The following is a 12,800-nucleotide window of genomic DNA, read 5'->3' as shown; positions in this document are numbered from 1 at the left end:
CTCCCCCCTCCCCCCCATAGAGCTACATGCTTCATTCCGGGACGTCTCGCTCCCCCACATGCTTCGGTGCTTTCCTACCAGGGTAGAGTTCCGAATTCCAAGACTGAAGTACACAAAGGGGGTGGGGGTGGGTGCGAAGTGTGTGGCGCGATGCTCCGCGGCGTGCAGGACACAGGGTCTAGTAGTAGGTCTCCTTCTCTACCCAGCCTGGGGGCAGCACAGACAGACAGACAGACACATGGCAGTGAGGCCTCCCAGCTCTAGCACAGTGGGAACGACAGGGAGCGACCGGGGGTGGGGGGTCACCCAAATTCAATACCGGGCTTCAACTGTTCTTATTGCAAATGCTTCTAGAAAGGACTTGTTAATTGGGAAGACGGCTCCAATTTCGGACCAGCTTTCCACTCTATCATATTGGGTTTGAGTTCCATTCAAAATAGGATTGCTTCTGAAAGCCCTTGGGGATGGTACTGTGGCTGTAGGCAGTCTGGGTTGCCTTAGCCCACCCGACTGATGCAACAGAAGCCACGGAACGACAGCCTCCCCCACACCCCTGCTGAAGCTAAAAGGTCTGGCATTACCTCCAGGGCGTCGCCTGATGATGAGTTTTCGGACTTCATCGTACACGAAGATGAGAAGAGAGTAGGGGAAGGCACAGAACCACCAGGTAGGTCTGGAAGGAGAAGCAGGTACCAGTTTAACCCATGAACACAATTCAAAGGCAAGAGAAGGTATATCACAGTGACAGTGGAATAGTCTGGAAGGAGCCAAGCACGGTCACAACTAACCACTAAGCCCTTAGTGTGGACCACACAGGAGGGTCTTAGGAACAGGACGCTGCTCTCTGTGCCCAGGGCCTAAAGAGAGGCAGGGCAAAGCCAACCACGGACTTTCTTCCTAAGTCCCCTTCCCACCTTCAAATCTGGTTTTTGTAATTTGGTTTGTAGGAGGAGTTGAGATTTTTTGTTTACCATCCCACAGCAAAGGCACATTTTCTTTCCTCCCTTTCCAAAGTTTAAGAAGCCCGAGAGTGACCTTTGTCTATGTCCTGGTCTATGTGAAGATCAAGACTACCAATGTGGGTCAAAACCAGTTTCTCTATCCCTTGTATTCAGTCAGCTGTGTGTTGAATCCCTGTGTTGGGGAACGAAAACAGCCGAGCTCTTAAGAGAGAGCAGAGGCCTTTGGGAGCCTGGCGGGCCGCAGCCACAGTCCCTAGCCTGGAGACAAGGCGGCTGGGGCAGCCTCGTCCGAAGGCTGTGCTTTCCTGACGACCAGCTCCTGCAGTCAGTGCATGAGGGAGGCTGTCCCAAGACAGAGACCTGGCACTCTCCTTCTTCCTGGTGCTAGGCATCCTAGGACCTCCCCAGCTAGGAGAGGACCTCCTGTGACTTAGCCACAGAGTTACTAACCCACCTTTCGAACTGAACAGAACCTGTTCAGGAACAAGCTCCCTAGTCAGAACAAAACATGGCCTGAGGCACTACTCCATTTCAGTGACTTTCCATCTCAGCCTTTTGGAGAACTGGGTTCTCCTACCCTCTTCTCAACAAACAATGGCTCAAGCTGATGGGGCAAGCCTTGTCTAAGTTGCATCCTCCTAGTGTACGCCAGCTCTTTGTAAGGTGCTGCAACAAAGATCCCATAAACCATGCCTTAAAAGATTACAACCTAGTGGGGAGCAGAAATAACAAGTAATAGCAAAGAAGGGTGCAGATGTACATGTCCAAGAGGGCAAGATCACACAGGGCTAGCTCCAGGAGCTAGGCCCTCAGAGACTCTCTGGTGTCAGGGGTGGGAGGGAGCATCCTTACCAAGAACCCATGCAGGGAGAAAGAATCCTGAATTCTAACAGAAGCTTGGATGGCTACAAGAGAAGGCTGAAAAGACAGGCTGGACAGTAGCAGACAGAACCCTGGACGTCAGGCCACCCTTGCACAGAAGGGATGTCTGTATAGGCCCAGCAAGATGCTGGTAAGGCCCATGGGGCTTGGCTCCTTCGGGGATGGGGTCAGGTTACTGCAATTCACGCTTCTGATAAACCATTGTTTTTCACCTACAGGGTTTACCACCAAGTCCCTCACTGCTCCGGGCTGGTGGGTTTCCTTTGGTCTACTTTACCCATGACCCACCTCCAGCCTGCTTCTCCCGCCTCCTTTGAGAACAGAGGATTCAGGGGCCCACAGAGGTGGGGGCCTGACAGCACACACAGGGGCTAGGTAAGTAAATCAAGATGTGAACCCCGTCCCCAAACCTCAGAATACCAATGACAAGTGGGACTGTTGCTATGAGGGACCCGAGCACTCACACAGCTGGTGAGCCATCCCAAGGTACCAGAGCCTGTCGGGCCTGATCTCAGCCAAATCCCAAGCACCCTGGTCAGTCCTTCCTAATTTCCAGTGCAGAGGAATTCTCGTACAGGCCACCCCAAACTCCTAAAAACACCAGCTACTAGTGCATGTCACGAGGGAAGTCCCACTTCTGTTTCACGCTTTGGGGAGCTGGGCGAGGAGCGACTTACTTGAGGGGGTACATCCTCAGGGCAACACCCATTCCAGGGCAGTAGGAGAGGAAAGCAGCAAGGGCCGTCTCTTCAAAGAGGCCAAATATTAAGATCTTGTTCCTAAAATCAAGAAGACAGAAAGCTTAAGAACACAAACCGAAGTTTATGTTCTAACACTGTTCAGCAGCAGATCAATGTCTTTATGTATTCGTTGCACTTAGGAACTGGAGGGCAGATGAAAACAAAGGCTGGAAAATGACACTGGCTCCTAAATTTGTGCCAAAGGGGAGATTCCAGAAGCTGCCATGTGCCTCGGACCTGGATCTTACAAAGCGCTGAGAGATCACCAGAGCCCGGGGGTCCGAGGGCCCCAACTGTCCTCTACTCACTTCATCCCCTGTTGGAAGACAGAGTTCCTCCTGGTCTTGCAGATGACCAAATCAGCCCACTGCACCACGACGATACTGACAAAGAAGGCTGTGTGGCAAGTGAACTCCACGATCTTCCTCTGTTCGTAAGTCTGAAACACAGAAGGCAGACAGAGGAGCCCGGCTCGTGGCCCTCACGGCTGGTGGCCCGAGGAGCCCCCCATTGGTTAGGCCCTCACTTACCCACTGCTGCCCGTAGCTGTCCTCCACGTCGTTGATCCAGCGGTCATCCCAGTCCACGCGGATGCCCAGCAGGTGGGTCGGGAGGAAGCCGTTCTCAGCCAAAATCACAAAGTATGTGAAGAAGCCGCCCAGGGCCTGGATCATACCTGCAAGTGTGGGAAACCATTCTAACCTGGTTCCAGGGCACCCGCACACTGGTCTGACCGCCACAGCAGGCCCGGGATGGAACGTATTAGGGGCTGTCTTTCGTACTGGTTGGGGGAGGAGTGGGAAGATGGAGGACCCCAGGGACACAGCCCTTACCCAGCAGCTTCTTCTTGTTTTTGAGTCACTGTTTAAAAACTTTAATTAAAAGGGGAAGACACACAGGCCTTGCTCTGAAACACCCACTGCTGTCATATGATCATGTATCTACCAGGGCAGAGTCTCTTTAGGGGAAAAAGGCTTCCCTATTTTTAAAATTTCTGCTACAATGTGACTTTTCCCATCTCTGTTTTCACATTCCTGATAGTCAATGTGGCACCTTCTGACCAACCGCCCCCCACACCCCCTTCAGGACCCTTCTCCCCTGGCATCTGATCCCACCATACCACCCTGAGTTCCTCAGGGCCAGGTTTCATCCTATGCTCTGGCCCTTGTCCCCCTTAGAGTTAGGTCTTCCTGGCCATTAGCCAACTCCTTGTCAGCAGCTGTTAACCAGTCTCTGCCGTATTTCCACCAGAAACTCCTCTGTTCCGCTTCACATAAGTTCAGTGATGTAACCCATTGATCCAAAGGCCTGGGCTGCTCCTGGTGGCCTCACTGGTTTCTCCTGAAGGCCACTAGGCAGAACACGGTGGATCAAAGGGCATTTTCACCGCCCATTCCCTGAAGACCACCTGTTAGCTGGTCATGCTTCAGGTACCGTGGGAATCAAGTCTTGGGGTGGGGAGATGGGGGTGCAAGGCCCTTTGGTGGTGACCCGCCTGCCAGACCTTCAAGCTCGTGCAATTTCTTCAAAGCCTAACTCTCTACCCAAATTAGTGACCGACACTCTATCCCCAGGAAACACGGCCTCTGAGTGGACTGTGCCTGGCATGAGAAACCAAGCCCATCTGAGGCCTCCCCCCATGCTCCCCTCTCAGGACCGGGGGTGCGGCGGCTCACCAATCTGCCCGTAGGCCATGCTGATCAGCCGCTCATTCACAAGCTTGTCCGTTTTGGGGTTTCTGGGCTGTCTCTTCATGATGTCGCTCTCAGCTTGCTCGTAAGCCAGGGAGATGGCAGGAACCTGGGGGAGAAGTATCAAAGTTGTCAGATACCAGAAAGCTGACAGCATGAACGTTTTATTATAAAGTCCTTGCCACCCTCCCCTTTAAAACTGGTTTTCATACCATGAGATGCTATAACCAGTCCTATTATAAAACAAAACAAAACAAAACAAAACTTCCCTTTCATATAATGTTGCTATCTGATAGTCGGGTGTTGCCAGCTGCCTCGAGGACTGGGAAATGCTGCTTCCTGGGGGCTGAAGCCATGACACACGCCGGGTGCCCATACGCCCAGCCTGATTGGGTGTTGCAGCACCGGGTGAGCGAGGGCCTGAAGCTGCCACACCAGGCACTTACCATGTCCGTGCCCAAGTCAATGCAGAGGATGGTGACGGTCCCCAGTGGTAGTGGAATGTTTGCAATAATAAATATCAGGAAGGGGGTGATCTCCGGAATGTTACTGGTCAGGGTGTAGGCAATAGATTTCTTCAAGTTATCAAAGATCAGACGACCTGGGAAAGCAAGAGTTTGGCTTTTTTATTTTTTACTATAGAGGATAAAGGAATGGGCAGGCTAGGAGTAGACACAGAAGGGCAGTACTGCGATGAGGTTTTGGTGAACACCTTTAAACACAGTGCTCTCTCTCACCTTCTTCTACTCCAGTTACAATTGATGCAAAGTTGTCATCCAGAAGAATCATGTCGGCAGCTTGCTTGGACACATCGGAGCCAGCGATCCCCATAGCAACCCCAATGTCTGCCTTCTTCAGGGCTGGAGAGTCGTTCACGCCATCGCCAGTTACAGCCACGATAGCCCCCTGCCAGAAGAAGGGGGGTGGGTAAGAGCCCCGAGGTCCAGGGATGGAGGCACACCAGGCACACACCTCAACTTGCCTCTCCTTGCTACGACCCCGCCCCTTTCCTCGGAGACCCTCAGCAGGCTCAGAACCAGCTTAGCCAAGATGCCACCCAGCCACCAGCCAACCACAGAGTTAAGGAGTGCTAACGATCGGATCCCCTCCCCAGACCAACAAGGGCTTAAGGACTTCTCAGGGGATGGGACAGGTCTCCTGCTGTTCACATCCTCTAGAGACACAGCGAGCCTGGACTGGTCTTCTAGGCCAAGTGTGGAGCCTGACTCTGGGCCACAGTGAAGACGTGTGTGGCCAAGTACAGGGCTCTGTTGGGTCGTTATCAGGTTCCCCTGCCCTGAAGGCGCCCGCAGCCTCTTTCCGGCACACAGGCAGTGAGTCTAAGAAAAGCTGGGCCATGCTTCCGGCCCTGGCACTGTGATCACGGAGGTCAACAGGGCCTGAAAGAGCCTGGCCCTGGCTGCCTGCTAACCTGTCTCTGGCAGCCTTCCACGATGATAAGCTTCTGCTGAGGAGAAGTCCTGGCAAACACGATCTCTGTGTGGTACTTCAGAATGTCATCCAGCTGCTCAGAGGTCATGTCCTTCAGGTCGCTTCCATGCACCACGCAGGCCTTGGCATCTCTAGGATTGGGATGGGAAGAAAGGTCCCCCACCGCGTCACCCGTGTGATGCTCCTCACCACAAAGGATGTTCTACTACACGGGAGGCTTTATACGACAGCCCAGGGTTAGACGCGATCTTCCCCATCGCGTTAGAGCTACCATCTGGGCAGTAGTCCGCAGGTTACAAGCATGTTCCTACATACTAGATCTCGTTCAAGACTCACCACCACCTGTGGGGCAGCCTGCCTTCACCTTCCTTATAGAGGACATGTTGAAATGATAGGACCAAGTTCTAGACAGGAGACCAAACCCTCTCGTAGCTCAATGCTGGGGGAAGGGGACCCCACACTCCAACGAAACACCAGAACAATACTGCTTTGTCTCTGTTGCCTTCTGTACTATACTGTCCAAAATCCTTTTTGGCCTGAACTACCTGGACAAGTTGGCGTGGCCCGGAAAATGGACTTGGTGTGAGGTGTTGGGTTGCATGCTCTGAAATGAAGGCTCGACTACAGAGTATACCATATGACAAAGCTTCAGCTTCCCTGCTCTGCAGCGTGGGACTGATGCCCACCTTCATAGGTTACTGCGTCAGTGCTAAGAATATGGAAGCACCACCCAAGTGTTGGCTACAATGACATGCTCTCACCGAAACCTTCCCCTGGAAGGACAGGTTGCCTTCTGGAACTGCAGGGGCCTTTCCTATTCAGAGCAAGCACAGAAGCACACCATCATGGAACCAAGCTGATGATCCCCAACCACCATCATCTGCACATTCAAGGCAGAGCAGACTCTGAGTTTCCTGCCTTACCTGGGGTTCACCTGGCTCACTGGGATGTTGAGGCGGGCGGCAATGTCTTCCACGGTCTCATTGCCTTCTGAGATGATGCCCACACCTTTGGCGATGGCTTTGGCTGTGATTGGATGGTCTCCAGTGACCATGATGACCTGGAACAAGAAACAGGGCAATTTATTTGAATGCAACTGCCTAAGCTGGCAAGAAGAAATATTAAGGATGCTTCATCTTAAGAATATCAAGAAAGCAGGAATGCAAATCTAAAATGGGTAAACGTTAACCAAAAATACAAACATGCACCTGTTTATGAAAACACAAAGCAACATCCAGATCCTATCTTGGTATATGACAAGATGTGTAACGTCTGTTTTTCCTTTTATTACACAGTCACAAGAAAACTCAAATGTACTAAAACGAGCCCCCCCCCCCCGCCCCACCAAAAAATCTGATGCTGATAGGACCGTAGGGCAAGAGTGCCAGATACTGCCTGGGGAGCATCCCCAAAGTGGCTCAGTTTGGGGAGAGAACATAAATATGTAGAAAGAATTCAAATCTTGTTACTGCTTTTCTGACCTGATGATTATATTCAGAAGACTACACTTACAAGTATAGTCAAAGTGGTGGGGGAGTTATTTTTTACAAAGCTTTTCAGGGTGGTATTACCAACAAGAATGAGAGAGTGGAAACAAATCAGACAGCCAGCACCAAGGCAGGCTCAAAAAACCACCCGTTATCGGTGCACTTGAACAATGTTCTGTGACTTAGAGAGACAGATACAGAGGACACCAAACATTCATTAAAAAACCAGTTAACTGAAAACGGAGAAGATCTCCTGTTTGCTACATGAAGTAGATCAATTTAGAACGGGAGTATTTCAAATTTAAGACCTTAAACGCCAAATTTTTTTGCTCTTTTCAATGATTTTCAGGCTTCCGTTTGTTTCCCCCCAAATATGTGTTTTTTTAATTTCGAATCCCTCATCTGCTGTCTACACCAACATTTTATTTTAATATCATTTGGCCTTTTCTAGAGGTAACCAAAGCTTTAGAGGTAAGAAACTCATCCCTCCAGTGAGAAAACGAGCTGGCCACTTGGCTCCTGTGGGGCCACGTGACTAAGCAGGGAGCCCCGAGGCAAGACAGTGATGTCAAGGAAGCACACTACACACTTACCTTAATGCCAGCACTGCGACATTTGCCCACAGCGTCAGGGACAGCAGCCCGCGGAGGGTCAATCATGGAGATGAGGCCCACAAAGCAGAGGTTCTCAACAGGGAAGTTCACATCATCTGTGTCAAACTGGAACCCTTCAGGAAATTGTTCATCGGGCAGAAACAGGTGGCAGAAACCTACAAGGAGGGTGGGGTGGGGTGGGGGGGTGTCTGTGAGGACCTCACTGCAGCCAACAGCCCAGGACAGTAGCCACCGGTCATTCGGATGGTCTACCTCTGGATCCAAGCTGAGTTCAGAATATTGTTTCGAGTTTTAAAGCCGTGAGGTTTTATTTAACAGGTACAGATGCTATGGAGTCAGAAAAACCATGCAAATGACAGAGGCCATGACCAAACCTCAGCGGAAGCACCCTGTCCAGCGCAGAGAAGACGTACAAGGACAGGACTGGTGGGCACTGGGACTGCAGGGTTCTAGACCTACCACTCAGGTGCCTGGATTGGGCAAATCATGTAATTATTGGTCTCTGCTTCTTTCTTTAGAAAAATTGAGCTCCCATCTCTGCTTGCTGTTCATCTAACCACAATACACCACTGCCCACCAGCAAGGTCCAGCCTGCCAGCCAAGCTGAGGATAAATACGCAGCAGACACATTCTGCCCGAGGTGCTTATCACACAGTATCACTGCTGCAAGATCAGGACATTCCAGAGGCTCCCGCAATGTGGTATGAAGGTTACAATGTTCCTTAAAGTGGTGGGAGGTGGCAAGTAGGTTCGAGGAAGAGAGAACGCTTCTACTCTGGGCCCGCAGACACGGGAATGGAGAAACAACACTGGATAGTGATTTTTCAGTGAAGAGAGACTTGTAAGAGAGATACCTCAGATCGGATGAGGGAACCAGAGGACAGGCCCAGGCAATCAATTCTGAGTTACTAAGCTAAGCGGAACAGGAATACATTAATGATGGCTCTGTACCTGTCCACCCCCAAAAGAGTGCAAACGTCTCTTTCTCAATTACATTGTATAATGAGTATGCCATACTTCTCATCTGCCCTTGCTGACCTACTCGGAAAGGACAGGTGGCTCTCTAGATGAAAAGTTTGCTGCCAACATCATTTGTGAGCAGACACGTATGGTCCAGTGTAAATTCACAACTGTTGGGCCAGTCAGGAAATGATTTTACTCTAGGCATTAATTTTAATTTCATTAAGTTTGTAGGTCATAGTCCTAGCAACAAAGGTTTGATAATAAAGCTCTTCCCTTTTGATCTTTTCCCAGGCAAACAGAACTGACCAGCCTGAGACCAAAGGTCTAAGTATGAATCAGAAGCAAACCAACAGGGTTTTGTTGCTCCAAGGCCCCCAACACACCAAACATCTCTCCAGCCCTTCCTATTTTCAGAATAGCGGAACAGATCGAGGAGAAGGAGGAATCTTCTGGAAAGGCTCAAGGGAGGTCAGGACACTGCAGAGGCGGACCAGACCAATAGCCGTGCGGCTGGCTGTCCACGTCCGTACCTAGCACACGCTCTCCGAGGCCGCCGAGCTCCAGGTAGGCGTTCTGGAAGGCATCCTTCAGCTCCTCATCCAGGGGCTGCTCTTTGCCGTGCAGGAGGATGGAGCTGCAGCGGTCCAAGATCCTTTCCGGGGCACCCTTCATCACCAACAGGTGTCGGGGCTCAGACGTGTTGGGGTTCTTGTGGATGGACAGCTGTAAAGGATGGTGGAGACGTGAACACTGGTGGGTGCAGGGAGCTCAGCTCACCTACTGCTGGAGAGTGTCAGGACAACCTACCCAGGTCCCGTACTTCTTAACTTTGGTGTCCCACACCTTGTAGCACACTTCGAATGCTACCCGAAAAACCAGAACGGCGATGTCGCCCTAAATCCCTGGCCCGTGTTCCTACGGAAACCTTTCCTGAAGGGAAACTGGGGAAGGACAGCCCGTACGTGGATGCCTCGCCCCCTCCCCACAACCCCTCTCCAAACCTAAATACACCAGAGGGCCCCAACATGTTAGGAGAGGGTTGGTTTTTCCTACCGAAACACAAATTCTATACCTAATTCAGGGTCAAATGTAAAAGCTCACAGAAAGCTGGGAGAATTCATTTTTTGAAGCCATTTAAGCTTGTAACATTTCAAATGGGCCAACAGCTCTCCTTCTGGCTTCCGGCCCTCCCTGCCTGCCCCCTGGGCTGCCTGTGCCACTGCTAGGCCACCTGGTACTTGTTGGTGGAGTTGAAGGGGATCTCCACGATCTTGGCGTATCGCTCTCTCATCTCCTTCACAGAGCCACAGCACAGCTCGATGCATTTCAAGAGCGCGGACTCCGAGGCGTCGCCTGCCACTGCCCGCTGTGAACAGAGAAGTCACCCGTGAGTAAGTCTGCAGTGCACCACTGAACACCGAGAGTTCTGCGGATGTACTCCGAGCTTGTTCGAGGTGGAGGACAGGGCAGGCGAGGGGGAAGCAGTGGTGGCGGCAGGGACCAGCCTCCCTCTGCTCAGACACACCCCAGCCTTCTCCTATCGGCCCTCCTGCCCCACCCCAGTTCCAGCTTCCAGGAGAAGAGGGGTGTCTGAAGGGGTTACCCACCCTTGAGAGGAGCATAACACACTCTTCTAACCTACTTTAGCCTGTTTTTTGTTTGTTTGTTTTATCTTTTAAAAATCTTCCCCTGTTGCAAGGTCTCAAAAGCCAACACTATTCCGAAGGATGTACTCCTGGTTGTGAACCTGAAAATACCAAGCGAGAGTCCAAATATTTGGAGCACCTACAACTTAGAAGAAAATCCCTTCAGTTCCCAGGACTGAGGGCATACGGTTTGTGTCAAGGGCAAAATAGAGGGCTTTAAACATTATTCAACTGTGCAAAATTATCTTGGCCTGAATGGTGTGAATGGAAAGCTATTATTAGCTCCAACAGTCATATAATCAGCTAACATTTTAAGTTAAAGCCCACACTCGAGGTAACACATACTTCTCTTTTGTGTGATATACTGGGACCCACTAAGAACATTTTTAGGTGTAGTCAACTTTTATATAAACACTTGAGAACTCCAACTGCTTTAAGACTGCACAGGCAGATGAAAAGATTAATGCTCACAAACACAGTAGCCCCATTTAATAAGAAAGGTGGCTAGGTTTGTTAAAAAATGTGGAATCAGTGGGATCATTTTTAACAAAGGCCAGTTATTAAAGCACAATAGAGCGGCATGCCTTTTGTTGGCGGGGGGGGGGGGGGGGGGGGCTGTGGAGGAGGGACAGTAATAATGCCACTGACTTGGCCCCGTCCCCTGAAATAGTCAAATACAGGCCATGCTCCCTCTCTGGCACTTTTAAGTGGGGAAAGATCTGAAACCTATTACATCCTATACTGAAAACCTAGAAGATTTCCACTTTGAGGAAATCCCAGGATAAACAATATCTTCCTCTAATCAACATTAATTCAATGCCAAGAATGCCTCCTTCAAAGGATACAGGGGTCCCATCTTCCTAAGGAGAAGCCCTCTCAGTTCCATCTAAGTACGCCTGCCTGCTCTCGGACAGCCTGGTCTCTACCCAGAACCACCCCCAGCAGCCCTGCTGAGAACAGGAGCCCAGAGGGCCTCCTCACACATCTTCCGCAGCCTCAACAACCCTGTGCAGCTATGACCTTTCCAAGATTGTCTCCACAGGCAGCACAGTGAAACCTCAGTCATTTCGCATTTCACATGAATTCCATGAGCCTGAGCTTATTTTTGCATCATTAGTAAGCAAGCGGAGAACAAATAAGATAAGAGAAATAGCTGGGCTATTTTAAGAAAATAAATGGCTTAAGGGATTTACTGGAATCTACTGTATCCTAATATGCAAATACGATTATCGAGTCACAAAAGCAGCCCTCACTGTCTCTAGGTTAGCAGATATCATACTCAGAGTGGCAAAACTGGGTTTTACTCATTCGGTTTCTCACAGTAAAGACTGCTTCCCACTTCTGATCAGTTCTTAGAGCAGAGTCCCTCTTCTTGAACCTCTGCAGACTGAAGGTAACCCTCAGGGCTTTGGGATCCCCAGACAACACTTCACAAGGAGGGTGTCCCATGAGGAGCAATCCCCTTACAGAACCCAGAGGGCACATGCTTTCTGAAGGAAACACCCAGGTGGTGGTTCTTGTGGGGTACCTACACTCCCACACGGTGGCCTAACAGTAAACAGGAACTCCTGAGCATACCTTAAGGATAGGTAGATTTTCCTGGTTTGCCTGAAACACCGCCCTGTTACAGAGACCCGCAATTCTGGACAAAGCGAGCCAGGTGGCTGAACTCTTGTCAAATGAGACACCTGGCCGGGGCAGGAAAAAAAAACAAAAAGAAAAATAATGCATTACCTTTGTGTTAACATCCCATAAAAAGGTAAATGTTTCATCTCATTTCCCAACTAATGAAACTAGTCAGGTTTCAGGGCAAAGTCAAGAGAAATCTCAAACCCATTCCCTTAACTCCTTACCAAATGATAAAAAACAAAAACAAGAACTTAAAAAAAAAAAGAAAAAAAAAAAAGCCACATGAAGTGAGGCTATGGTGTGGGGTGGGCCTGGGCCTTACTTACCACTCTGATTCTCTGTCGTGTCGGCTTCATGGATTTGATTGTCGAACCACATGTGGGCCACTGTCATCCGGTTCTGAGTCAGAGTTCCAGTTTTATCCGAGCAGATGGTAGATGTGGACCCCAAGGTCTCCACGGCTTCTAAGTTCTTCACTAAGCAGTTTTTCCTTGCCATGCGTTTGGCAGTAAGGGTCAGACATACCTAAAAAAACCATTAGGAACCAGATTATTTCAATCTCAACAAGAATGGAATTCTATAGAAACTGTGGGTACTTCCTAATATGGAAGATGCTGGTGTAAAATTAAACCTCTCTGGCCATCCTCTGAAGTCTGAATAATAATGGGAACATGTATAGAGGGCTCCCCTCTTCCCATAAAGCAACAGATTAAGAAAAGTGAAAATAGCCAGGA

At 50.1% G+C, this 12,800-nt stretch overlaps 1 protein-coding gene and 1 long non-coding RNA gene across 3 annotated transcripts in view; one reads left to right on the top strand and one right to left on the bottom strand.

Annotated features, from left to right (window-relative positions):
- Positions 1-88: 88 nt before the first annotated feature.
- Positions 89-12,800, bottom strand: part of ATP1A1 (ATPase Na+/K+ transporting subunit alpha 1) — a 28,702-nt gene continuing 15,990 nt past the window's right edge. For both annotated transcript variants that reach the window (XM_059135103.1, XM_059135104.1), the window contains exons 9-23: positions 12,393-12,591; positions 12,016-12,125; positions 10,023-10,157; positions 9,322-9,514; positions 7,808-7,983; positions 6,651-6,787; positions 5,708-5,858; positions 5,013-5,181; positions 4,722-4,876; positions 4,261-4,384; positions 3,115-3,260; positions 2,893-3,023; positions 2,522-2,623; positions 582-673; positions 89-207 (exon numbers count right to left, since the gene is read on the bottom strand). In XM_059135103.1, the coding sequence (XP_058991086.1) occupies positions 179-207; positions 582-673; positions 2,522-2,623; positions 2,893-3,023; positions 3,115-3,260; positions 4,261-4,384; positions 4,722-4,876; positions 5,013-5,181; positions 5,708-5,858; positions 6,651-6,787; positions 7,808-7,983; positions 9,322-9,514; positions 10,023-10,157; positions 12,016-12,125; positions 12,393-12,591 (2,049 nt within the window). In that variant the 3' untranslated portion in view covers positions 89-178. The remainder of the gene's footprint in view (positions 208-581; positions 674-2,521; positions 2,624-2,892; positions 3,024-3,114; positions 3,261-4,260; positions 4,385-4,721; positions 4,877-5,012; positions 5,182-5,707; positions 5,859-6,650; positions 6,788-7,807; positions 7,984-9,321; positions 9,515-10,022; positions 10,158-12,015; positions 12,126-12,392; positions 12,592-12,800) is intronic.
- On the top strand, positions 7,983-9,458 carry LOC131808885 (uncharacterized). Its single transcript, XR_009344979.1, has 3 exons — positions 7,983-8,254; positions 8,347-8,529; positions 9,083-9,458. It is a non-coding gene; the product is annotated as an uncharacterized LOC131808885 (long non-coding RNA).

The sequence above is a fragment of the Mustela lutreola genome, chromosome 10 (assembly GCF_030435805.1).
Source record: "Mustela lutreola isolate mMusLut2 chromosome 10, mMusLut2.pri, whole genome shotgun sequence".
Lineage (NCBI taxonomy): Eukaryota > Metazoa > Chordata > Mammalia > Carnivora > Mustelidae > Mustela > Mustela lutreola.
This window is presented reverse-complemented; position numbering and strand designations above follow the sequence as displayed.